This window comes from Dromaius novaehollandiae, chromosome 2 (genome assembly GCF_036370855.1).
Source record: "Dromaius novaehollandiae isolate bDroNov1 chromosome 2, bDroNov1.hap1, whole genome shotgun sequence".
Taxonomy (NCBI): domain Eukaryota; kingdom Metazoa; phylum Chordata; class Aves; order Casuariiformes; family Dromaiidae; genus Dromaius; species Dromaius novaehollandiae.
The window spans coordinates 112,907,174-112,933,790 of NC_088099.1; the positions used below are offsets into that span (position 1 = coordinate 112,907,174).

Sequence of the window (26,617 nt, forward strand, 5' to 3'; positions counted from 1 at the left end):
TTGCATTCAGCACAAGTGCCGAATGAACATCTGCACTGTAAAAATTCAGCCCATTAGCTCCTACAGCTTGTTAGCATATTTTAATACTGTGATCACAGCTTTCTATTTCTATCAAGGTGCTACTAGGTGCTAGACTCTGTATTCACATAGTGCGTCATTATCTATCTCTGTACCCCTCGGGTTCTTAATCTGTGTTACTTGTATGAACCTATTACACAGCAATACTGAAACAGAAGCGGAGGGAGAAATCTGAGGAGGAGGAAAGCTACCGGTATAGCAATATTACTGGAAAGATAAGTAAAGTTGGGATCTTATCACATACGGTTGCACCAACGCTGTGTTATATACACTTCTCTATCCTCACAGACCGTATTATAAGTTAAAGAAAAGTCAGTAATCATATACAGAATGCAAGTAATTTATCTCTCCTGGTCTACTGTTCTCCCTTACCCCACAGTGGCTTAGTATAAAGAGGTGGTCAGCTTTCTTGACTATGGGCTAAATAGACCACAAAAAATATTTTAGTCTCAATTTTATTCCTAAGTCTGTTTAGATATACCCACTGTTTCAATTACAAACAGCAAAAAATAAAAAAATAAAAAAATAAAAAATTAAGTTTTCATAGTAGCTGACGTACAAATCTTTATATCTTATACGTTACTGCTGATATTTTCTTAATGCTAAGTAGTCTGTATTCACTTCTTACATTTGCATAAGATGAGCATGTAAATAAAAGAAAGATTAGTGTATGTCTGCTGTAAAATACACACATGTTTTCCCACAGTATCAGATGCCTGTGTGCTGAGAAGTCACAGGTGCTAACTATGGCCTTTCTACATGCAGTAGGTTTGGTGCATGCATTTGTTTTTTTAAATGCCACAGGCCAAATTCAAGCCTGTTTTCATCACGAGATGAGTTTGGTTCACTATCAAATATAAAGCTGTCACAGTCTACAAGTCCTGCCTTAAAAAAAAAAGAAGAAAAAAACCCCACTGCCACTCAGAGAAAACAGTAAGTTTAGAAAACGTAAGAATATCTGTTCCTCATAAAATAAGCAACAAGACTCAGGCATGTTGTCTTTCAGGATCAGATGAATTCAGCACTTTCAAGCTTTTGTGTGTCCTACATTCAAAATGCCTTGACATGAAAAGCATATGCTGAACAGAAGAAAACAACATGTCCTCATGTCTACTGGTTTGAAAGAGATTTCTGGAATGAGATTTGCAAAGGTTTGATGGATCTTCTCTCACTCTTGCACTTGCAAAATTAGCGAGCAGGACCATTTTTCTTCACCTCCGTTCCTGTCCTTTCCAGATGCCGCATCTGCCCAGAAGGACAGCAAGCTGGTGCACTTCATGCCGAGCAGTACAGCATTCCTCCGGGGAACTAGGTTTACTGGGAAAAGCATAACTGTTTATCTGACTTTCTTATATGCTTTTCACTTAGCATCTGCAATTGGTCAGTGCCAGATTCAATATTGGGCTAGCTGGGCCTTTGATCTGACGCAGGACAGCTGTTCCTATGGACTCATTTAACTAGCTAACATTATTCCAGTAAAGCGCCATGTCTTAAACCAAACTGGACTTTGTTATTAAAAAGAAATGTTGTGTTACACACTACCAGCACGAATTCGTTCCAAATGAACCCAGATCCATAAACACTCATGAGAGACCCCCTCTTTTAAATTCTGGTGCTTCATTCTTCAGTGTTGTTGCTCTGTGACAAAAAACAAAACAAAAAGAAGAAAGAAAAAGAGCAAGAGAAAGAATATTTTGAACGGAGCTTTTCAGAGAAAGGGAGGAGGGGGAAAGCAACAACTGGCTCCTAATTCCCAAACTCTCCTGTACTCAGGGAAAGGTCTCCAAGCACACGCTTAAGTGCTTTTGTGAGACAAAGACTAAGGCATTTAATAATGCCACAGATTCATGAAAACCTTAAACCAGCCAAGGAGACAGCAGCACTGAATGCAGCGCTCCTGCCCATGGCCACTTGTGTGCTGCCCTCCCCCTTGCACTGGCACAAGACTTTGCGCTGAGGAGTGAACAGCAGATTTAGAGACATGGCCTTGGCTGAAACAAAATGGGAGTTTTTCAGAGTTAATCAGACCCTGATCAGGTCTCCAACCCAATTCCTGTGTGGCTGCACAAACATTTGTGAAGGGACAAGTGAGGGGACAACCACAAGGGGCAACAGTGGCTCATGCCAGTCTGGAGTGCTTGCAAAACTCCAGAGTAATATGGTTTCTCAGACTTCCCAGTCTGAGAAACAGTTACGCGCTAATGGCCAGATATGGGGGTCAGATATGTACCTGCAGAAAAAAGGCAATTGAACGCTCGATAGCCTGCAGCACTCCTAGAGAAGAAAGGTTGTCTAGTCTGGCTGTCGCTTTATTGTGAAGTGGTTTTTTCCTCCAAAGCTGCCTCAAAGCATGTTCTCTGAAATGCTTTAAAACCTATCAAAATAGAAATAATCTTTATACTAGCAAAGCACCTGAAAGGTTTCCAATGCTACATATAAGAAATAATTTGCGACTGCTCCTCTCCACGTTTGCGTTTGCCAAGTGCAAAAACAGTACAGATGCGATGTTTCTAATGAGCATTTATTAGTGATAATTGATCTGCATGAATTAAGGACAAAGGGAGAGAGTTAGCTTTCAGATTCACCCAGGAGGATTTTAGAAACCACATCTCAAACTTGTCGAGATTTAGCCATACAGCTCCTACTGCATTTTACAGTGTGACCAAATTCCCCTGAAAACGAAAACGTACCGAAAGGACAACAATGAACAATACTTCCTAAAGCAGACTGAAAATAAAATCAACAGAAATTGCTCAATTTCATTCTATATAATTTCTGATGCAGTCTTTGAGCACCTACTAGTTGTACATGAAATAGTACCAGAAAAAAAAAATACTGTCCCACAGTCTATTCTCTTCCTCTCTCCAGGGGAAGAATTGTGCCTGTGGTGTCCCACTGGGCTGTCGATGTTGTGCTTTAGTTTTAGGCCTGCACATATGAAGTATTTTGCTCCTTACGGTGGAGAAAACAATTTCAAAAAATGGTGCCCTCCATCTATGGGAGTCCGTTCCTTTGCCTCAGAGCGGTCCACAAGAAGCTCCTGTCTTTTGCAGAGCCAAGCATGCCTGTAAGATAGACACTGGCACCACCACTGACGCATGGCATTATTGCTCTGATTGCCAGATTTCCAGCTGGAGATTTAGGCAGTTTTTCAGATACATGAAAATCAGGTCTTTGAATGAAGATTTTAAAGCACTGTACACTGAGAATTCTCTATTGCATCTGTAAGAAACCAGCAGCAGAAAAAGCAGAGAGAAAAAGCTTATCAAAGCATACACGTTATAAATTGTAATGTTTGGTACAGACAAACTCTCCTAAAAGCTAACAGGAATCGGAGGAGGGGAGGATAAAATGTGTATGAAGAACAAATAAAAACAGTTTTAACATATTTATTTTCTAAATCCTCTTGATTAAAGGTGATACAACTGTACTGCATACTTTGCAAATGAATGATACAATATTTCAGAACTATTGAAATTCCCACAGTTTCATCTGCAGGGGACTGTGAGCTTTTGTTTTCCTTCTCATTACCTGTAAAAATACAATTAACTTTCAGCTGGAAACTTTGTGACATGGAAATTCCTCACCAGGAGCCAACTTCAGCGCTGTTTGTAAGGAGATACATATACGCAACGCTGTACCTGCATACTTCATAGCCAATACTGGGCGGCCACATGTGCATGCCTGGCTGGTCCGAGTTGCTAATACTGTCATGTTCTGGAAAACCAAGAGGTAAACTCCAGCATTAGCAAATCCCACGGCAGTTTTATTATGGCATTCATGGGACTAGCATTTTACACCATGCCCAATATTAAACAACAAGAAAGGTAGTATTTTTTGAAAATCCATATAAAATAGTAAAGCAAGGAAAACACAAAATTCACCCTAATGCTTTGCTTTGTCAAATAGTCAAGCTGATTTTAACAGCTAGTTTTCCATGATAAGCTTCAAAAATATGCAAAGGTGAAGTAGTTTCAAAACAAAACACAATACCTGTTTACAGCACTTCAAGAAACAAGACTGCATTAGAGGCTGAAAACAAACTGGATTTTCTAAATATAAATACCTATCTAGTATTTAGTTATCTACAGAGAACTAAAATCATGAATGCAATGGCTTATACTGTAATACAAAACCCAAAGAATCCCCTGCTGTTCCCAATAAGATACCATATATATCAAACCAAGTTTCTGTTATAACTCCACCAGTCCAAAAATATCTATCGCTGTGTCTACATCAGAAATTTTTATTTCCTTGTCATTAATTACGCTCAGTGACAGAGGAATGAAAAGTAACAGAATTGGAGATCACTAAATTGAGCAACATCTCCTTCAGGCTAAGGGTCTCACCTGGTTAACACAGCCTCCCCTTTGCAAACTGCAGGCAACCTCATGCAACCTCACCTTAACGGCAAGGGGCATAAAGAGCCAAAGGGAGGGAGAGCAATGAACCCCTCTGAACTAGCGGGCCAAATCAAGGAGAAGTAAGCAACCAGAGCATTTTCAAGTATATCGTGCAACTCAACCGATCAATAAATACAGGTGACTGAACAGTTTTATGTTTGTGCTTTATGGCCAGATGACGGTTCGTGCACCCCACCACCCCTCCCGAGCTCCACAGGCTGAATTAAATCATTCTGCAGTCTCTGGGCATACACGGCTGAAATCAATAGTGTCATAACACTCTACCTCTCCTTTCCTCCCCAAAGCCGGATAATAGACAAGTTTCAGCTGAAGCCGGTATTGACCTGTTATCAGCAACAGAGGGCCTTTTCTCTAGCCTGGTGAGCGGGATCTGCATTGATTGCTATCTGATTAGAGGAGAGCGCGTCCTGACTTTCCCCAGTCACTTAAGCCGGCGTCTCATTGCTTGTCCTTAGAGACCACAGCTCCACTCAGGCAGAGAGCGTCTAGACAGTATTCATGATCCATCTGTCTGGCACAGCCAGGCTGATGACAAACTCTATTAGAACCGAAACAATTTTTTTTTCTCTCTTCCCTCCTCCCATCTCCCTTTTCCTCTGAGAAGCAGTAATCTGACACTGAAAATTACTATCATTGTTGCAATTCTCAAAATAGCCGTGCCAGACTTTCATTAACATCAACGCTAGACTGCTAAATATTTAAAGAAATGGATAAATTTCACCTGAGTGGGACAGCCCGGCACACAGGAAAGCAGAAGCACAATCAAAATGTAAATCTAAGCAGTTGTTTTTATCTGCGCAAATTTGGTGTCACAGTCAGAGGGGGATGCCAAAGGTCTCTTTAAACAAAATATTTCCCTTTGATTGAGCTTTTTGTTTTTGAAACAGAATCACTCTTCAACCCCCTGCAGATTCCTACAAGGCTCAGAGCTGACAGAAGTAGGTGGGGGGTGGTGAAAAAGGGAGATAGATAGATAGATAGATAGATAGATAAAAATATATATGTTTTACCTCACAGAGGAAAATGAACTCTTACAGCAAACTCTAACTCCACTATGCCCAAGCACTCCTGTCACATCAACTCCATCAATGCTGTCAACTTAAAATTTCATGCGGAAATAATGTTCACACAACCAGAGGGATATACTCTCCCTTATTTTATTATTCATTCAAATTTTCATAGGTATCCATTTTTTGTGTTTAAGTAATACTCCCATGCACACAGATCACAGCGAAGCTAATTACCCATACTGTTTTCCACCAGGTAATTCAAGAACTAAAATCGCCACCATCTCTAAAATTTGCAACGCTTTCCAGTTAGACATGACTTCAATCCTGCAGTCTGCAGACAGACAGCAGACTACCCTTTCCATTTCAAAATCTAATTTACTCCTAGCAGGACAAGGCAGGCTGATCATTTGTTGTGAAACAAAGGGAAATGCTCTAACAAATGAACTGTGGCCTGCTAGAAGCAGGCACATTGCTTCAATTCCTCAGAGTCCAAATTTTGCAGGTCACATGCAACGGCAAGCTGCCGACAAGGCCAAGGCTGTAATGTTTAAAAGTCTACTCTTAATCTCATTGCTGCTATCATAACTCTACACAGTTAGCACACCGCAGACCTCAGAGCAGTGCCATAGTAATAGTCATCTCCATTATCTCGATAATTAATTACTATTTACAGTTTACAAAAATAAAAATAACAAATGGACACACCAAAAGTTGACACAGGCTGCTTCATAAGAGGCTATCTGTAGCAAGATGTGAAAAACACTCAGTCTTCACTGAGGGAGGGGAGATATATTTTAAAATGTGTTAGCTAACCTGTGTTAAAAATCCCAGTGTGAACAAAGCAAGCTGTTATTTTAACATGTTCAGGTTAAACGCTTTAGCATTAACTTTGACCAACTAACACTTGCTGGACCTGCAACTTTTGCAGTCTAAAATCAGATTTTAACACACATTAGCTAATATATCTTTTACTTGATACAGATTTCACCTAACTGCCCTGTAATCTCTCAGTGCTATACAAAAATAAACTGCCTACATAGCAGCATAAGGAAAGTCTACCTACAAGTCAGCAGAGGAAAATTACTAAACCAAAGGACTGCAGAAACATATGTTATTTGTTTAACTTTGCATATGTGAGACATGTTTTATTGCATTCAATCGCAATATTTAGAAAGACTGAATCAACAGCCTTCACAATGGAGCTGGATAAGAATGGTAAGGAGAGATGAACACTAGGTCTATGAGATTTAAAATACTCTAACACAATGCGATAGCGTCTACTACGATCACAAAACCAGGGAGCAGGTCACCTACAAAAAGCATCTCTCTGTACCACTGCTCACACCACCGGACTGCACAATAAGCTCCAGCGAGACATTCTGGATTTGGCTGCCAGCAAGAACACAAATGAGAAAAGCTTCAGTAGCCAGGAAATACAAGGTAGCACTGCCGTGGCTCATACCGCTTAAATAAACTGAAGCGGAACTTCCCTATGAAAATTTATTTAGATGTCCTTTGGGGCCAGCCTATGTATTACTGTGAAACGCAATGAATATTGTTTCTATAGGATGATACAGGGTTTGAATACAGTATGAGAAAGGGATGCTTTGAGAAACGATACAGAAAAGAAGGACCATGTTACTGCCAACCTACCCTAAGTAAAGACAAAAGCAACCCCAAGGTGAAAGAGAGAGGCAATCCTGGTCACACTTTGAGCAACACATTTATATGTTGCCATTTTCCATGACTCCCTACACATTCATGAAGTGTGCACAACAAGCAAGAAAATGCAAGGACAGAGGTGATACATAATACTGGCTGGCCCAAGAAAATCCAGCTTTTTACCTTGAAGTCATTTTTTTAACACTCATTTTCCTGTTATAGTGCTGTGTTCTTGTCGCTAATTAGAAGCCAATCAGTATAACGTACTTCTATTTTGCAAGGTAGCCGTATCAGCCGCAACATTTCAAGCACATATAACTAAAGCTCTGGTAGGGATCCCCATTAAAATCATTGAGCAGAAGCATGCAAAACTTTCTTAATTCAACATGTCATCCCTTTAAAGCCCAGGGACTTCACTTCAACAAGTATTCTAGAAACTTGCTTTCAAGGCTGGAATAAGCCAATACAAGTAGCTGCCCTATTTCTACCATTTAACAGTTGCGTTAATAACCAGAACATGATAAATATCAGTATTCCTCATTTGTTTTAAATACTGTTTATGGTTGTATTATTTTTCTGCTTGACTTTGATCTTTTTTCTCTTTTTTTCACTTTTAGGACTATTCTTTTACCATGGTTATTTATTTTTTTGATTTAAAACAGATGTCCCTCTATTTACCAGCTCACATAATACACTCCCTATTGTAACAGAAAAGTACAATCGCGATCAATAGCCAAAAACGCATCAAATCATGAGCTGTTCTCTCTGCCACAAAGTAAGCAACAAGTTAAACATCCCAGAATGCTCCTACCAATAAATCAAATATTTCCTCTACAAACTACCAATTTGCAATGTTGTTACAAAAACAGCAAATATAATTCTTGGATGACTTAACGGGACTGTTTATGTAATTATTCCACTTCACTCAGCACTGGGGAGGTCTTAAGTAGCAGGGCTACAATTCTGGACACTATTTTAGAGAGAGCCAAAGAAGATGAACAAACGTAACAAATTTAAGGGAACATGATTTATGTGAAAGAGCTTGGTTTTATTAGATTAAAAAAATGAAACCTATCAGAGGGAAACTGTCAGACACATGGTAACAGTCTCCCCATCTGTAAAAGGTTGATATAAGAAGGAGGCAAACAATTTTCCCTGTGTCTGCTGAAAGTAAAAGAAGTATAGCCACCTTAATTTACAAAGCTTTCCAAAGAAAGGATCGTTAGGCACATCAACCTAAGTTCCTACGGAAAAAGTAGGCAACCTGCCACTGAAGGCTTTTCGGAGGCAAATCTTGTCAGGTTTGGCCTGGATATACTTCATCCTGCCGGAGACGAGGAGGAGCAGGCAACTGACCCGCAAAGCTGCCTTCCAGGCCTGCGTTTCTGCACGTCGGGGAACTGCTGGCATGCCTGAGGGGAGAGAGGCGACAAAGGGCGCACCGGAGAGTTTGCAGATCCCCGGTCAAGCAAGTGGCCGTTTCTAGAACCGAGCGGCATTTGTGGGGAACGCCAGCCCGCAGTGCCATCAGGTTGCTACGACTGCACCATGATTCCCACCGACACACAGAGGCATTAAAAAACTACTAGTTCCCTGGCTCTGAGGCCTCGCGGGGGCTTTCAGAGATTGACCAGCTGCTTGCCCTGCACCTTGGTGGAGGCCGCGTGCGGCTGTGGCCCCGGTGGGGCACTGGGCCCAGCTGTGCTCCAGCTGCAGCCCCCCACGCACTGGCAGCGCCGGCTTTCCGGAGCTCGAGCGCTAAATTAACGCTACCAAACGAGGAAACAAATGTTCAGACCTAATACAGTTGTGATCGCAGACTTGTAACATCACCGTACAACAAGCCGGTCCCAAGATGTACGAAACGTGTGAGCAGAGAGCGCCCTAGCTGCTGCGCACTGCCTCCACCTCCCACCGCACTGCCCTCCGAGCTCCTTGCCACAACTGGCTCTGCCGACTCGCTCTCACAGGCAAAGAGCTGCGCAGTGGCCAAGGCAAAAAAGCCCTGCGATTAAACTTCAAAGATATGCTTGCAGTTTTGCATGCACAAATAATAGAGCATGATTTTTTACAACTCAAAAGCCAAAATCAGCGTAACTTCATAGAGCAGTAATACATTTAACATTTTGAACTGGACCTGTCACTGAAGCCTACAGCTAGTACTGGAGCTTTGGAAAGATTTCCATTCCAAAAAACATTAAAATACAATATAATACAATACAGCACAATACAATCATCTTCAGGCCACTACTGTTTCAAAACCTCTGAAATCACTGTGGAAGTACAAGACTAGTCATTTAAAAACATGTTAAATTGGAGGTTTGAGGGAAGGAGATGAAGGGAACATTTCCAACGCCTGCATTAATTTTCCATTTTGAATCCACTCCAGTGAAAATTCAAAATGCTAAGAATATACTTAATGTTGCATCTTTCTGTTATTATGGATACGTGCTTGTAATTTCCATTAATAACAACACCATAAATAACACAGATATGCCTAAGCCATACTCACAGCCAGGGTTGAGAAAGCTTATTTGGAGATGTCAATATTGGACAGAACCAAACCACTTGGAAAACAGTGCAGGACACCTCACTCCATACGGAAGTTTCTCTAGTAGATATTGAATGTAGTATGGCCTTATTGATTTCCAGCCAAACAATTTTCCACCCTATCTGGATGGAGATGGCTTAGGGCACATATGAAAAAGTCATTTTCCTATTACAAGCAGTACTTGTTTCTGCTCTCCCTGCATTAGATAAAGCATTCCCAACAGCAGAATTTTAATCTTCTTTAAAGAAAACATTGAGGTAATACTATGCCATGATGTACGACAGAAAATCAACACAGTAACAGCAAATTTATTGTACTTGTAGACCAGAAGCATTATTGGAAAATTACTCCTCCCACCAGAGAGCTGGATTGTGATCCAAAAATAAATAATTGCAGAACAGGAAAAAAAAACCCAACTTGATTTCAGTGTACATCACTGAGGGCAAAGCACTGAGAGTAATTCTAGTGATAAGCTCTATCACTCTGTGTGAGGTATTTATACACCAGAGTATAGCAACTAAAGCTATTTTTAATATGTACCAACAAAAGCTCAGTGACCTACCAAGTGATGCTGATCTCATCATCAAGAAAAATTATTTGATTAGTAGGGATGTTGACTGCAAACATTACAAGTTTCTTAATAGCATATAAAGACTGACAAACTGACAAAAATGACAAAAAAAACAGCAAAACATTTTTTAGAACCTTGGCAAACAAATTATTTTGGCATTTGTAATATTATAGTATCTTTCTCAAAAGCACGTATGATCCATAAGATTACATCACGTCAATACCTGCAGCACAAACTCCTCCCTTCCCTCTGCATAACTACAGCTGTCCAGACTTAGAAACCCAGAGAAAGCACATTATAAATCACCGCTGGTTCAGAGGAAACTGTATTTTCTTTCTCTGTCTCATCCCCCCCAGATATCGTACTGCAGATCGAGTTTGCAAACACGCTGACTTCGGAGGTAGCAGACATATTCCACAGACACGGAGGCTCGCAAAGAGCAAGTACTTACAGCTAAAGATGCCTGGAGGTGGATGCTCTGTTACAAGCAGACAGTTCTCTTCATCACTGTTATCTCCACAGTCATTCTGTTGGTTACAAATCAATGAACCAAGATACAAGCATTTACCACTGGCGCAGGTGAATTTGCACTCTGAAAGGCAAAAAAACAAAACAAAACAAAATCTGTAAGGAAATCGGTGCTTACCTTCTTCACCACTAGAATGAGAGTTGGAAGCAATGAATTATTTTTCAAGTACATGCCATAACAGTGGAAAGGTATTTGGCACTTTTTATCACTAAAATAAATAATGCAGTAGTTTTAAGCATTGCAAGTGTAGATGATACCCAACTACACATGACACATTTCAGACCACCAGAATCAAACCACAAGTAAACCACATTTGCCATGTGGGGAAACTCAACTTCTGATGTTTATACTCTTTTCACCAAAAAAACAGACAGTATTTTCTTCCGGGTCCCATTGGTTACAACTCGCTTATGACAGGGACTGTGTGCCCTTACACGCCTGTGTAGCACCTCGCATAGCTGGGGCAAGAGATGAATAAAACTAGTAATTGCCCCACATGAGAAAGGACTTGCACAATGTAAAACAGCCTCAGTTGTAAGGCAACAGGGTAGTTTGTAACCAGCAACAATCCTCTCCAGACACAGCCAATTATTCCTTAACTACCTTCCCAAAGCCCATTTGCCAGTCTCCCAACTAATTACAATCAAGCGCTCTGTGTCTGCACACTGAGCTCCCACAGGCCAGTTGGCTTTACAAAGTCCGTAAACTCCTAAAGCCGCTTTAAACTGTTGGGATGCTACAGGCAGGCAGGCTGCAGTTTCTCCGTCTTGTTCATTATGAAGAAATGAATGATTTCCCCTATGCATGGTTCAGTCAGCAGGGAAAATCTGTAGGTGAGCAAGCACTGAAAACAAGAAGCTTTGTTCCTCCAAGTTCCTCCTCATCGCTCCCGCTTTCTGCTTTGTGCACAGAAGGATGCAGGCTGCCTGCCCAACGCCGTGGAAGGCACCGCACCATGCTGAACTCCATCCCTTCAAACAAGGGTAAAGGGAAAATGCCTCACCTCGTCTCCTCGTCAAATTTTACCCCGAGAGAAGAGCCACGCGGTGACCTGCTCAGACAGGGATGCCAAACCTCCGTCCTTCCCTTTTGTTCCTGATAAAGATTCAGTGGGCGCTCACCAGGGGTGGCTTTTTAGGGGAATTATTGCACGGTGCCTAGTCATCTTGGATGTTTGTTGGATGCTGTCAGTCTGTAAGCTGGCCTTCAGTCTCACTTACCTGTCTTCTGTCTGAAACAGTTATACCCTTATATTTTAAAAGGGCAGTATCTACTAAGGATGTTTACTATAGTTGATCCCTAAAATTCCACTGCCCTTCAGCTAAACAGATCCTTTAAATGTCACTTCCAGAAATGAAGCCTAACAGCATGTTTTTGAGATGCAATTAAGAAATATTCATGAAAATATAAATACAATATCAAAAGCTTTCTCACTAGACTTGTTCCAATGATAAATATGCTACAGATATAGAACAGAGGACATATTATATCTAGAAAAGCTACAATTTAATGATCACACTTCCAGAATGTTGACAATGTCTTCTGGGTGATTCACATTCATGAGCAATGGGAAAGCGGACAGAATTAAATACAAGGGCCACTCACAAGTATTGCATTTAAAGCAGTGCTATGTCCTGAACCCTGGGTTTCTCTAGGGCTGCAGTGTGGGCTGGCTGGTTGGGCTTAACCGAGAGATGATCTCTGGGCCTTCAGCAATGAGCTAGAACTTGGTCATCTTCAATAATATTACATTACTTTACTTTAAACATTACACTACATTAATCTTAACAGCACACGGACTGGGCTCAAACCGAATTGAGAAAACAGGACCTATAATTCTAAAAAGCACTTACAATAGCTACAGAGCATGATATTTTCACGTATCTATCTGGTCTGCAACATAACCAAGGAACGGCAAAGGGGGAAATAAAAATAGGGAAAGAGAATGAAATCATTTTTCCTAGCATATTTATTTTGTAGATAAAAGTGATTTATGGACTTCACTCCAAAACCTTTTCATCAACAGTATTAATGACATTTTGGTACGCATACCAGCAAGAATCTGCTCACGCAAAATATATGCAGCAACATGTGCAACATATAAAATACTACTTAAGAATAAAAATAAAAACCATAAAATACTACTTAAGAAAAACAAGCACTTGCCATATACTTTCAAATTTATCTTTCTATTGCACTGGCTCAAATCTTACTTAGTCAAACTGCATTTAAAAATCAGTAAGTACTTTGCCCAAATAAGATCCTCAAGATTCAGGCTTTTTCAGTCCAATCCTGTAGTACTTAAACAGCTCAAATTGTACAAGAAAATATTGTACAAAAAAGAAACTTTCTCCTGTTGCTTTGTCCTCCATCCTCCTCTGCAACAACAAAGCAGCAAAGAACCATTTAAGTGCACAGTTTTCTCTTTTCCCCCAATAGAGTTTAAAAAAAACCCATAACCAAACTGAGAAAGCCTTTGAAACACAAGGAACTAAGAAGGTCATTAACAGTTATTTCTGCAAAGGAGACTTAAAAGACTGGCCTCAATATTAACAATCTGATAATTACAGCACTTTAAGACTCATTTTTGCAAAGTCAGACAGTAAGAAACTGTAACAAGAAAAGAAAAAAGCTGCTTTGGAAGACCAGAAAAGTCATCTTGAAAAGGTTCAAAATTTGCAGATTTTTTAAATGAGAAGCATAACACAAAGGCAGACCAAAATATTATAAAGTAAACATAAAATGCCAATACCTTCTCTAAATTGGTGTGGTAGAGGACATGCTGCTTCTATCTGAAAGATAAACATCAAACGCCATATTGCTTGAAGTTAAAACAATTGGTATGTTACTTTGACCAAAATACTCATTCTTTCCCAGTGTCTTTGTGTTGATATCTGGTGCGAAGCTTTCCACATTTCCCCAATGACTGATGTAAAAACACTGAAGCAAGATGTCAACTCAAAAGTAAGCAAACCTAACAAGTTTGGGCTTCTGTTTGCCAGTAGATTGTATGGAATTCAGACAAAGGACCAACTGAAGAAGTAACTCCAAGCATTAATTTTAGTAGCTCTTTTGAAGTTTTGAAGTCATGCATTTTAACTAATGTTACCATAAGACAACTAACCAGGGAAAAGAATTTGTGATTAAAGGTTTTTTTGCCCTGTATCACAGATCACGTCCAAATTTTAGATTTGAAAACTAAGATGCAGAACCAATTTTTCTTGTAAAACTTCACACCTACTTCCTCCCTCCCTCAGATACACGAATGCTGCCATCATCAAAGAGTCAGCAGGCCTTTCCTGCCCTGTTGATGTCCCCACATTGACAGGATGGTTGTTCTCTGTACCGCAGGAATTTTTTGTTGCTTGTAAAGCAGTCTGTATGGTCAAAAGCATCTTGCACTGTGATCTCCCTCCGAATCTATTTGCCAAGAAAGTGGTGCTATCGTGCCCATTCAGAAGTCACTTAACCAGTACAACTATCAGAACAAATCTCACCTAGGGAGAACAAAACATGTCTAAACCCAGGAGAATGTCAGTTTTTGGACAACTCCTGTGCTGTAAGGAGGCTTTCACAGAGTAGAGTTTTCCTGGAAATGGAGCAGAGACCCCAGGTGTTAGTGCTAAGTCTTGAAAACACAGGACTTGAAATACTTCAGGGGAGGAATACAGGGTGCCTATAGAAGCTTGGCAAAGAGAGAGACAAAAAGATAGTCCTGGACTGTCTTAAGACTGGGGAAAGTCAAAATATATACGTCAGGTCCCACTGAAGCCCAGAAGTGTCCTGTAAGGAGCAGGCTAAGAGCGCAGTGACAGCTCTTAGCTCACCGTGACCATCGGTCGACACTACACAAAAGCTAATACAAGGCAGCACCTCCCACGTCCTCATTCTTGCACTGTCCAGTGAAAAGTATGGAAACCCAGAAACTTTGCGAGCATTTAAAAATGGTTTCTCTATAGAGTTACAGTTCACTAGGTCTTCCTCTCAATGCAGGATCAATATACAGGGGCACAAATACCGATGTTAATGTCAATGATAGCCGCATATGCCATCTAACAGAATTTAATACCTATTGGAGGACAAAACAGTGCAGAACGTCACCTGCGTAACCATGTTGCATGGAAATCTAAAGGAAATAGTCAAAGGAAAAATGTGTTGCAGGAATGGGACGAATGAATTAAACAGATTATTCCATGAAAAACAGAGATACTTTCAAACTGGCAACATACCTAGCATTAGGTATATCCGACTTACTTACAAACTAAAATTCAGTAGCTTACAGTAGTTTGCACAGTAAATGCATTTAGACAGTGTGTGCTTTTACTAAAACCAGAACAGAAGCCTTTGTTCTAAAGCAAGATGGATTAAAGTCAGTTTGATGTAGATAGCATAAAGCAAATACTGCAGTATTGTCAAACTGAATGTTAGTAAATAAAGCTGCAGAGCTCGGGACCAAACTGGGAGGAGTGACCTCAAAACACCCTGCCAGGGAAATCCAGACCAGCCCAGACTAGCCAAATGAGCCTAATGACACTCTCGAGAGCTCCTTTCAATGCAAAGTCTTGTACTTGGCTTGTCTAGACGAGTGGAGGGGGAAAAGCTCCAGCTTTGAAAACAAGCCAGCACCATCATTCTTTCATAAATAACTTTTCAAAGCCAGGCAATTTTCCTCCTCATTTTCAAGTGGCAATTAGTGAAACATCAGTAAGTTGGTCAGCAAGGCTCTGACTACTACAGCTAAACCTGAAGCAAGATGACTGCTACTGGAGTTTGAAAAAAACAGCCCTTCTTATTATAATTGTCTGCAACAGAATTTTAAAATGTATCTTGCGAATATAGTGACTCATGAAAATGAAGTTTTAATAAATATACGTCCAGATAGAACTAGTCTACCTTGAGAAAAGAGAATAGTAAGAATATGATTATGTATATTTCCTATTTTTAGAAACTATATGTAACTATATACACAGGCATATTTCTCAAATGCTCAAAGTAGATGCTTTTATGTATAAACCCCCTACCTAAAAATATCCATTAATATATGACTGAATGCATTTAAAATCATTAAAAGAAGGTTGTTTCAGTTGCAACAGCAAAAGATAACTTTGCCTCATGATACAAAAAACTATTCCGATTAGAGGATTTTTATTGTGAAATGCAAGGTCTGCTATATTGTGTATGCTTATTTTACACTTTCCCTGCCTATCCAACAAGATAATTTTATCCTTGCATTCCACTTAATTCTTTTAGACTTCATTTACACTTGACTTCATACATATGAACAGCGTTCCTATTGTTTTGTCATCCCACTTACTGTAGGGCATTTTTAATTATAGCTAAGTACTGTTTGTTTTTGTAATATAAGTCCAACCACAGGTCAAAAGAAAAAAAAAAGAAATAAAGAGGAAGTGTCATATTGAAAAAATATGGTGTTTTAGGCCAGTGTTATGATGCATGTCACAGCTATTTATTTAACAGGTCTGAGATGATTATCTGACCCAGGGGCATAATTCTATTCCATCCATTCAAATAAAAATAGAAAACCATATACATAGCCGGTGATCTAAAACTGTTACAGCTAAGCTGTAGTAACACAGTTCAAATACACAAAATGAAATCCTAAACAATGTCTGGGACTTAACCATGTAAAGGCAGTCTCCCAAAATCCAGAGAATGGGTAACAACCCCAGCAATACAGCCAGCAGAGGGTGATCAAATACCTTATTGGCATAAGGTACCCAGAAGGAAAGAACTTTGTCCCTGGGTCAATCTAGGGCTCTGGAATAAAGGCTTAATTTCTAATTTCCTAAATTAGAGCTCCATTTTAAGTATCATACTTCTTCATACCAATATTCATTATTTCTTCATATTTCCACATACACAGGCCTGAAAGAAAATGTTTACAGGGCATCATCACCTGTTATAAGGGTAATAAGAGGCAGAAGGGGTAAATTGGGGAGGGTGGGAGGAAGCACACTTCACTGCAGATTAAAGACATAAAAACCACAAATACCAGAGTCACTACAATAAAACCCTGTTCAACCTCTGATAAACATCTGTCTGTGTATTATTTTTAATATTGTAGATTGTAGCTTTATAATGGGAAGTAAATCATAAATATAAGGCAGGGTATACGAGGAACATGTTTATTTGGGAAAAAGCTTTGTTAATAAGGAAGATGGCAGCCTGCCATATGATCTAATAAAACTCCATTGGCGCAGGGAAGGGAGGGATAAAAAGGTCTTTACAAAACAAAAAAACACTTCATAAAAAGAATGCCAAGCAGAATACCAGCAAAAATGAAAGCGGATCGGCTTATGTGGAATAAGGAACAGAGCTGTAAAGCCATAGTCAAAGGTCTGTCTTCGCTGCCCAGAAGCCTCATGCAGGACAGAAGACCGTTCACAGAGCAATGCGAAAGGGGGAATAACCACCACTCGCTGCCCAGGGGAGATTACAACCTCAGAAACACACTGGCTCAAAGAGGGTCGTTACTGGTTCAAAACCAGTTTCATTTGTTGAGCTGCTATCCTCTTTCAGTCCCCCATGCGCCCTTGCTTATCCAGCAATTATCTTCTCATCTTCTTCTTAAGCCACAGCTTTCGACTATGCAATTTAACTATTTACTATTATTGCCAGTAACTAAGGGAAGCAAGCATAATATTCTGACATACAGGCAGTAAAATCTACTATTTAATTCATCAGCTCCCTGACATTAGGACATTTCACTAAGCTTATCCTAATTAATAGCCTGAACAAAATTACATTAGACACCGTAGGGACAACTGAACGAACTCCCTTATTTTGAGACTGTCAGTGGAATTGGATTTCATCCGCAATCTTTCTTCCTCAATATATACCTGTCCACGGTCATCTAATAATTTTCAAAAAGGTTAACTGTGTGAAAAGAAACAGGAAAGGGCCTCCCTCTGAAGCCCATCAGGGTACTGCGAGAAGAGTTGTCATCAGCACTGGAAAGACTTTTTCCGCCAATGCTGAATCCAAGAGACCGGCTCTCACTCACGGCCTCACGGCGGGGATGGGCAGCTCCCCCAAGCAGGTCTCTCCTGCAGCGGAGGGCCGACAGTGCCCGTCAGAGCGCTCCTTGCAAACCGACAGCCCTCTGTGAGGTGACCTTGAAGAGCACCAGGCTTACCCAGGCGGCCTGACCTGCCACAGCACGGAGAGGCAACTAAAGGAAAGGCTCTGTTACTGCCATCTTCACGGATCATCTTTTCGGTCTTACTTCTCTTTCCATAAAACTGCAAGACAGTATCAGAATGCTGCAAAAATACTGAAAAACAGTACAGTGAGCTCCTTGTTTTACTCTGAATATCTACAAATCTATGGCTTTGCTCAAAATTTCGCCTTGTAGTCTCCCGTCCCCATGGAAATAACTTTTTTGCTATTTTATTGACAATATTAATGTCTATATCTTAACCACACGGCATCATTTCCTATTTTTTAAAGTCAATTGAAAAAAATGCTTGTTCATCACAGTGCACACTTGATAATACTTATTTTACAGCACGACTTCATTACAAAGCTAATCCATGGTCTTAATGCAGTTTTCAAACTTAATCCTCTTGTTTTCCAGATACAAAAATTCTGACATGGCTTTGACGGTGCTTTATAGCCATTCTGTCTTTGCTCTTTTTTATAGGTTAAAGCCTAAGTTCTGCTTTAAGACCAGTTTAAACCTGTTTTTTTTCGGAAATAAGCATACTGATGATGGCTGACTCATTCCACCCCCCCGCCGGGTTTGTATTTTCTGCCCTTTTCCCAACTCTTCTCCTGCGCTGGAAGTCCTCTCCCAGCTAACGTCCGCTGAAATTCCACAGCGGAGCAGAACTCGAGACCTGCCGCCCTGCTCCGTACTGGGGCTGCACGCCTTCACGCCCCCACCAAAGCAGCCCTGTCCTCCTCTCCAGCCATGAGGCACCGCGTGCCCTGCGCTCGCCGCCAAACAGGGACACGCATCAGGGCCAACAGCCCGGTGGCGTTGGGGGCTCGACTGCAGCCCAGGGGAGGCTTGGGATGGAACACGCCGAAAGAAGGGTACGGCAGGCCATGGCCGACGTGCGCAGTTGTTGGGCTGGCAGACACGGAGTACTTTCACTCGGGGTCCCAATCAGGAGCAGGCAGTGAGGGCTGGTTTTCCCAGAGCATTCTTGGACTGAGCCCTGGGAGTGCCTCGCATTTCTCGCAGGTCAGAGCAGGGGCAAAGTGCCTCCGCTACGGCCGTGCTAGGCTAACCCAGGTGGAGCTGGGTACACCGCGCAGTGAACACCTACCTGCTAGGAGAAGAAAGAAAAAGCATGGCAGCACGAATATTGTGCATTTGCTTGTTGTGCTCCCTGACCCCTCGGCTCCCCCCGCCAGCCCTGGCCTGGCAGTCGCTGCCCCGTGATGCTGCAGCAGTGCCGGCTCTAGCCCACGGAGGTACACAACACCCTGCGCCCTCGGGGCAGGGGGACAGGTCCTGCTGGCCGCCCCCGGCCCCCACGGTGCCCGGACATTTCTATACACTCCACCAGAGTTTCCCTAATTGATGATGTGGAGCCGGCATTGGTGACTCAGCTAATGGCACTCTCGTTTTCGGTTGTGAAATTACATGAAGAGACAATTAAAAATACATTAAATATGTGCCTTATAATTTTTGTCAAGCACTCTGTCATTATCGCAGGGAAGTTTATGCAATTGCAGATGAAAACAGGGTATATGCAAATGAGAGCTTCTTAACTTATGGTTCTCCTTACATATAATTTGAAGAATTCCTGCATTATGGCATAGATTTTAAAATTACCTCAGTTGGTTAAAAAAGCTTTCATAATCACAAGGAGTGTCACTTATCAGATTTGCAGCGTGCTGCATAGAGGAATATAAAATGAAAAAACTATGTTACTGTAGCAACTTCTTGTTCTTTTGGGGAATACTGTTGGCACAGCGAATAGTTCAAGACTAGACCATTTTTACCAGGTAACATTATAACCTCTGAATCCAAAACAATACAAGCCAAACCACAGCACCTGACAGACACATTGCTAAGTTTTGATTACAATCCTGAAAACGGGCCCAGAGGAGGACATCCAGTGGCCTCAGCATGTGCGGGTTAGATGTCTGAGGGGAGGGGGAAAATCGGTAGAAGTCCTGTCTATATTTTCTACCTTACTAAATCAGGTCAGAGTACTTAAGACAGTGGCCTCTCTAAGGCAGGAGCTGTTTTCAGTCCTGTTTATGCATCTGTTGTTACTGCTCCTAGGAGGTCCTAAAATGCAGAATAAATACCATTCTCATCTGCAATCGCCTAACATTATTAAAGCAAGTAGGGTTGTGAAATACACTCACGAATTTGATCTTCCATGGAAATAATGTGTAATGCAAACAGGAGTATACCATATTTTGGATGGCTGTTCAGAAAATATCAACCTAGTACTGATGACTATTTTTTTCACGTCTTCCTACATGTATCGTGCAAAAACCATAACAGAAATAGATATATTTACTATGTGTCAAGATGGAGGACCTTTAGGGAGCTTCCACTGTAAAGTGATTTTCAGATGTGAATAGAGAGAAGAGTTCCCTTTTAATTTCTCACCAGTATTTGAATTGTGCAATGCGCACTAATGTGACTAATGACAAGCTTTTTATTACATACTGTGAAGCTCTGAATGTGATTAGCTACGGATGTCTGTCAGTGACGTGTTCTCCAATCCACACCAGTAAAGATTTACATGGTCCTACAGTAAAGACTTTGTCATAGTCAGTCTTTGTACTTTGAAAGTGATTTCCCTGTAACAAAGGTCCAATTATCTAAAAAGTGTCCGATTCAGGTCACCATGCCTGAGTGTTCACTCAACATAAATTATAAGCAAAATAACACATAAAGTACAGACAAATACATTGCTCTCAATGGCTTGCATCCTACAGCGTAGACAATTATTTTTACAAACTAGTACCGTCTTATATCAATCACTATTTAATTTTTCAGTCATTATTCAGCTCTTTCTAAAAAATGAGTCACACTATTATTTCATTCACCTTAGTACCTTTCCTAGGAGGCTGGATTTTTGTGGACAAGCCTTTTAACAAAATAAATAAAATAACATGCTTTTCCAATTAGAAAATTCCTCTTTTCTACCCCTTGCCATCTCCTCCAGCCAATTTCCATTAACACTCCCTCCCAAAAATGTATTGCATGGCAAACGTATACAGACTCCCACCTCTGAGCATTTCCATATTACAGGGGAGCTGCTAGTCATTAGGGTTGCCTAATGCTCTCCATCACAGACAAGGCTTGGTGAATCCCTCCCACCTGCACCTCCGCTGCACTGCAGCAGGGCTTTGATGTGCAGCAGAAAGAACACCCTCAGGCCATAGAAGTGCTTTTGCTTTGTCCCAGGAAACTCTGTTTGGCTTTTACGGAAATATAAACTGCTAAAAAAAAAAAAAAATCGCCCGTCTTTCAATTGTCTGTGTCAGGAGAGTTTCTGGCAACGCTCCAAAATAACTAAGAGGCACACACACGGTGAGGCTCAGATGGTATCATGGCCAGAGCAAGAGCACAAACGCTACTGTGCAAGCGGCAGAAGGTAGATTGACCGTGGCAGGGAACAGGGATGGGCTCTGCTCCCCAAAACTTGCAAACCCTTTCTGTTTCATTCACAGGGATCTGTGCTGCCAGGTACAGCCATCACTACTCCCATCAGATGCTCTACCCTTGCCCATGAGTGTTCCCATCGTGCAACACACAGGACAGATGCATAAGAGGGAAGAACTGGGACTGCATAGGGAAGAGTTAAGTCAGTATTTTACAATTTGAGAGTTCCCCACTTAGCAACCTAAGCAGCATCCTTTCATCAAAGACTCCTTCACACTACAACTAAGCCATGTTTGTTAAGTGTCACCAATATATTTGACCATACAGCAGCCATTTAATGAGGATTGTATCATGATTTTCCTGGACAAAGTGCTTACTGGCAAAATAGATAATGCAGAAAACCCTGATTTAGACATCCCAAGGAAATCTCAATCATATAAATCTTGCTGCTGTTGAAACTATACCATAAAAACAGTACCACTGAATTTAGGAAACATTCCTGGTTTTGAACATGAACGCAAAATTAACATGACACTAGACACAGTGTTGAGTCTTATCCATGCAACATGCAGTATCTTGGGTAACTTCATGCCATAGGAAGCCAAAACACACAGCTTTCCTTCCCAAAGCTATCTTCAGCTTTGCAGATATACAGTGTAAGTAAACAAAGAATAAATAGGCACAACAAGCCCACTGTCAGCTGCTGCTCCCCTGCATGTGCAGCCACTTCCCCAGAAGGCGGCAGAGAAACTAAGGAGGTTTTTGGCAGGGCAGTTTTGATCCAACGGCCCCCTCGAGCCAGGCAGCACTGAGGCAGCTGAGCAGTCGGACAGTCTGGGGCAGGGACCAGAGCAAGGAGCCAAGGGCAGATGGGGGTGAGACGACTTCTGGGAGCCGCGCGAAGGGCTGGGGATGGCTGCCTTGTCACAAAGCTGACCTTACCGACAAAATATGCATCATATTTGAGAGCCGAACAGCAGTGGATCTCCAAACCCCACCCCAAAATCCTAACACATTAGCTCAAGCTTAGGGCTCTTCTGGACATTATTTCTGTCTGTGGTTTATCTTAATATGCTCAACGGCAAACGACAGCGGTTGACACACAGATCAGCCATGCCAGCCTCGAGATAGCAATGTCTATCAGAGAGACAGGGTAGGTGGCTGGTAGTGATAACTGTTTCAGCCATCTAATTTTAATCTGCCACTGCATATCTGTCAGAAGCCCTACAGAAATTTTTGGGTGTGGACAAGAGATGGGCTGGGACAAATCTCTGGTTACAGCTCAAGTTATCGCTATATCGGTGACAAGTCAAAGCATGTTAAAAATTATACAAGTGATGCCCTGAACACACAGAACCACCCAAAAACATACTATCCACTGTGAGAGAACAAGCAGCCAGAGCATCAGTAACTCAAGAGCAGCTAATTGTATTTTAACTGTGGGTGAGCTTGTCACATATTGTACCAGCTCATTAGTACTAATCCAGTCAGAGACGGTGATAATTTTCTGTATTTTCCAAGCCAACGTAATTAAACTGAGGTCAGTTTCATAGCACTCGTCTCTTGTCTGAACACTTCAGATAGGGAGCTCGTAATGGGAAAGAGCCAACTAATAAAACCTACTACTAATTTTCGAGGAAAAACAAGCGAACAAAATACTTGTTAGAGTTTCCTCGCGTGTTCCATAACATCCCTCAAAGTAGGAGCATGGAATTATATTGCAACACTAAGAAACACCATCTAACAGTTTCCTTTTCTTGTTGTTAGGAAAGATTTCTTTAAAACATAAGATGTTTTATTATTGAATGTTACAATAACATATAAAAATCCAGACCGTAGATTAAAAACATTTTTATGTTTTGCAGGCACTGCATTCACATAGATGAAATTAAAAAAAAAATGACCACACATCCTCAGGAAAGAATAAGAAAGTTGCACAGTTACCAAAATAGGGAATAGAGAAATCCAGCAGGCAAATGTTTGGAGCTCAAATTTAAAGGTGAGTGAAACTCTAAAATAGTATAACATAGGGTTCCCTTATGTTTTCTGTCCCACCTAAGCTCTCAGCTATTTACTGATGAATAACTAAGGCAATGATTAAATGAACACTGTGAACACGCTACCCCGTTTCATTGAGTTAGTGCCCCAGACCTATTGGCTATAAGCTCTGAGTTGAGATGCAGCTGCAGTGTAAACGCTGCTCATCCGCTGCAATATTAAGCAAAAGTGCTCACCTAAACTACCTTAGCAATGACTTATACAAACCTTTTTGACTTTATGTTACAATGGATTAGGGACAAACAGTCATTACATCTCAGTTAGAGAAACTGTAACTAGTAACAGCGGGGGAATAACATTAAAATAATTTAATGTGCTCTACTACCTAAAACACAGATAAACAGAAGCAGCTATGGCAAGAGCATATTACCCTGATAAACGGTAATGCAAAAGGGCAGGAAATAGAGCAAGGAAAAAGTTCTATGAAATTTAAGGTAAACTGCCTAAAAGCAAAGTTCTGTGTGTAACGGTTTTGAGATTGTGGATTTTAAACAAAGATTAACACTGATACTTACTGGTACACAATACCACGTCATAACAGGCTTTAAACTGGAATTAACCAGTTAAAAGAGACAAGCATATTTATTTAAATAAACAGATACGCATGTATAATGGATAAGAACTCACAGACATCAAAATATATGGCAGTTGTTAAATGCATAGCTTAAGTGGTTGTACATTTGAGAGAGAAGAATACAGTTTTGGTTTGAACACAATGTTTTCTAGATTTCCAAACACGAGCTCACATACTCAGGTGTATTTTTGTCAAAGCTTAAAATACAGAATAAACAAACAATCTACAAACATACATTAAGCATACCATTAATAAAAGAAAAAATATACTCTCCTTTGACTAAAACAATAGCATTGAGATGATAGGGACATGGCAGAGTATCCACTTACTCTTCTCAAAAGACAAAGTCATGGCAAAGCCGCCACCGCCACTGTCAGACTAGATGGATTCAGTTTTACTCTGCTTCTCAATACAGATATTTCTCAAGACACTAAACAATCTCTTTTTGACCTTCTGAGTGATTTCTATGCAATGCAGCTGTCAGAGTCTGGTTTTTGCAACTTTTAAATTACTAAGTTAGGACAAACATTTAAAAATGCTGAGTGTAAGAGACACCCATAAAGGAATAACTGAAGAAAAGAATTAATTTTATTTTTAACTTCAAAACCGCACATTGGGATCCTTCAGAGAATCACCACCTTGCAGCTTTTTGCAAGTGTCATTACATAAGACAAAACTTGGGTAAAAAAATTCTACTTGATGACCCTGAAGATGGAAGAAATTCACATCCTCAGAACGCCCTACAACATCACTGTTCAAATTAAGGGCATCAGTGAAGTGGGCAATGACTGGCAGGCAAACTAAATGTCTAAATGGTATCTGGATGTGCAGTGGGTCTATTTATTGCTGCTGAGAGATTACGGGGGCTAATCACATGTACTTTAACAGTAACTGTGCTTCACTGAATTCAAATCTTAAATGTGTATTTTAAATATCTTGCTCACTGTTTTCTTTGATACTAAATGTGAGAGCTGCTATGGACATATAAGATATAAGCAGGACATGAAAAGATGAGGAGGGTGTTTTGGCACTTTGTTATTTTTTGAAATATTAAATAATTCATTCTTTCTCTCTTATGCTGTGGAGGGAAGAAATAAAGAAATATTACAAGTACCTACATGCTGAAAACTAAGCAACTGATATGGGAGAGCAGGCTAGAAAGATCCTAAATCTTGCCTTTTGCATAAAGATATCAGCAAGTGTCTTCTAATTTTTTTTTTTTTATCTTTCAAGCCACAGATCAACAGCAAAACAAGGAAGACTTAACTTGATTAATGAAATATTAAACCACTGTTCTTTTCTTTTTAAAATAAACTTTCTTCTTTAGAACGTATAGGCACATATCTCACAAAGAAATAAAATCAAAGAACAAAAAATCCAGTCTTCCCACATTCTCTCCTTGCAAGGTTCACCTTTGATTCCTGACATTATATGAGAGACAGATATTGTCATATGAATATATCTAATAGCAAGCTGAAGACAGATACTGTAGGCCAAGGCGTGAAGCATAATTGTGGCTTAAAATGTACAGTACTGACCCTGAGATTCCTTTACAAAGTACTCAGTCCATGAATTATTTCATACTCCTTATTTATAAGGACTATGTAGAGTTCAAAATCTTAATACAAAACCCTCATAAAACTATTAGCTTATTGTATATGAAAATTCTCATAGGTCAACAAGAAACACATTTTTCATTTTAAACAGAAAATCATTTGGTTTAAAATCCATATATCAACAATACGTTATATAAAGTATTATATGCATTAGGTAATGCAGGGTGAAAAAGCACATTCCAAACACACCAGGAATATTCCTCCATGTTCTGTCTTGCATCTTATTACCTGATGTGCGCATACAAAATGAGCGGGCCAGACAAGAGGACTAGCCTGAATTACTGCCATATAATGTTCAGTAGAAGAGCGATTTGCTATACTGGTGTCTGTAAAACTGAGCAGGCTGCAGTACTGGACTACTGCACTTGTAAAGTATGAGAATCTTAGTCTTGTAAAGCAAGGATGCTCTCCTAATATAGACCATCATGAAGAAAATGTATAAGGTTGCACACTGCAAGATTCAACGGATCAAAATATTGTGCTGTCTTAACTTTCCAACAATTCCAGACATTCTTCTTTCTAAAGTAAAGATTCTTTCCTTTACATAAGATGCGCTAGATCAAGACAGTGAAACAAAAACATTACCACCATTTTCTTAGCTGCAGTTCTCCCACAGTCTACACAACAGTTGGAAAGCCACTTGGCTTTTCTGAGCGTATGTAAAACTGGGATGATAATAATAATGCACCTACTGCACCTGTGAAACAATCCACATATGTAAAGCTTGACACAATTGTAAGAAGGAAGGTGGTAACAAATTAAATAACATTATCACATATCTTAAACTGTTCAGGACACCAGTATTGATTAATAATTTTCTGGTTCCATTTTTTTTCAACTACTAATTAATTTCTGTTATCTGCACAGATTTTCTTAATGGAAGCTGGCTGCCCTGTTTCAGCAGTACCATATGGACAGCTATCAGATGAGATATAATGGTTTTC

At 40.4% G+C, this 26,617-nt stretch overlaps 1 protein-coding gene across 10 annotated transcripts in view; it reads right to left on the reverse strand.

Moving 5' to 3' along the window:
• The window catches only part of LDLRAD4 (low density lipoprotein receptor class A domain containing 4), a 305,627-nt gene that overhangs the window by 144,405 nt on the left and 134,605 nt on the right, over positions 1-26,617 (reverse strand). For 9 of the 10 annotated variants that reach the window (XM_026094306.2, XM_064507167.1, XM_064507166.1 and 6 more), the window contains one exon: positions 10,748-10,888. The exons of the other annotated variant lie outside the window; for it this stretch is intronic. In XM_026094306.2, the coding sequence (XP_025950091.1) occupies positions 10,748-10,888 (141 nt within the window). The remainder of the gene's footprint in view (positions 1-10,747; positions 10,889-26,617) is intronic. 10 annotated transcript variants of the gene reach the window in all.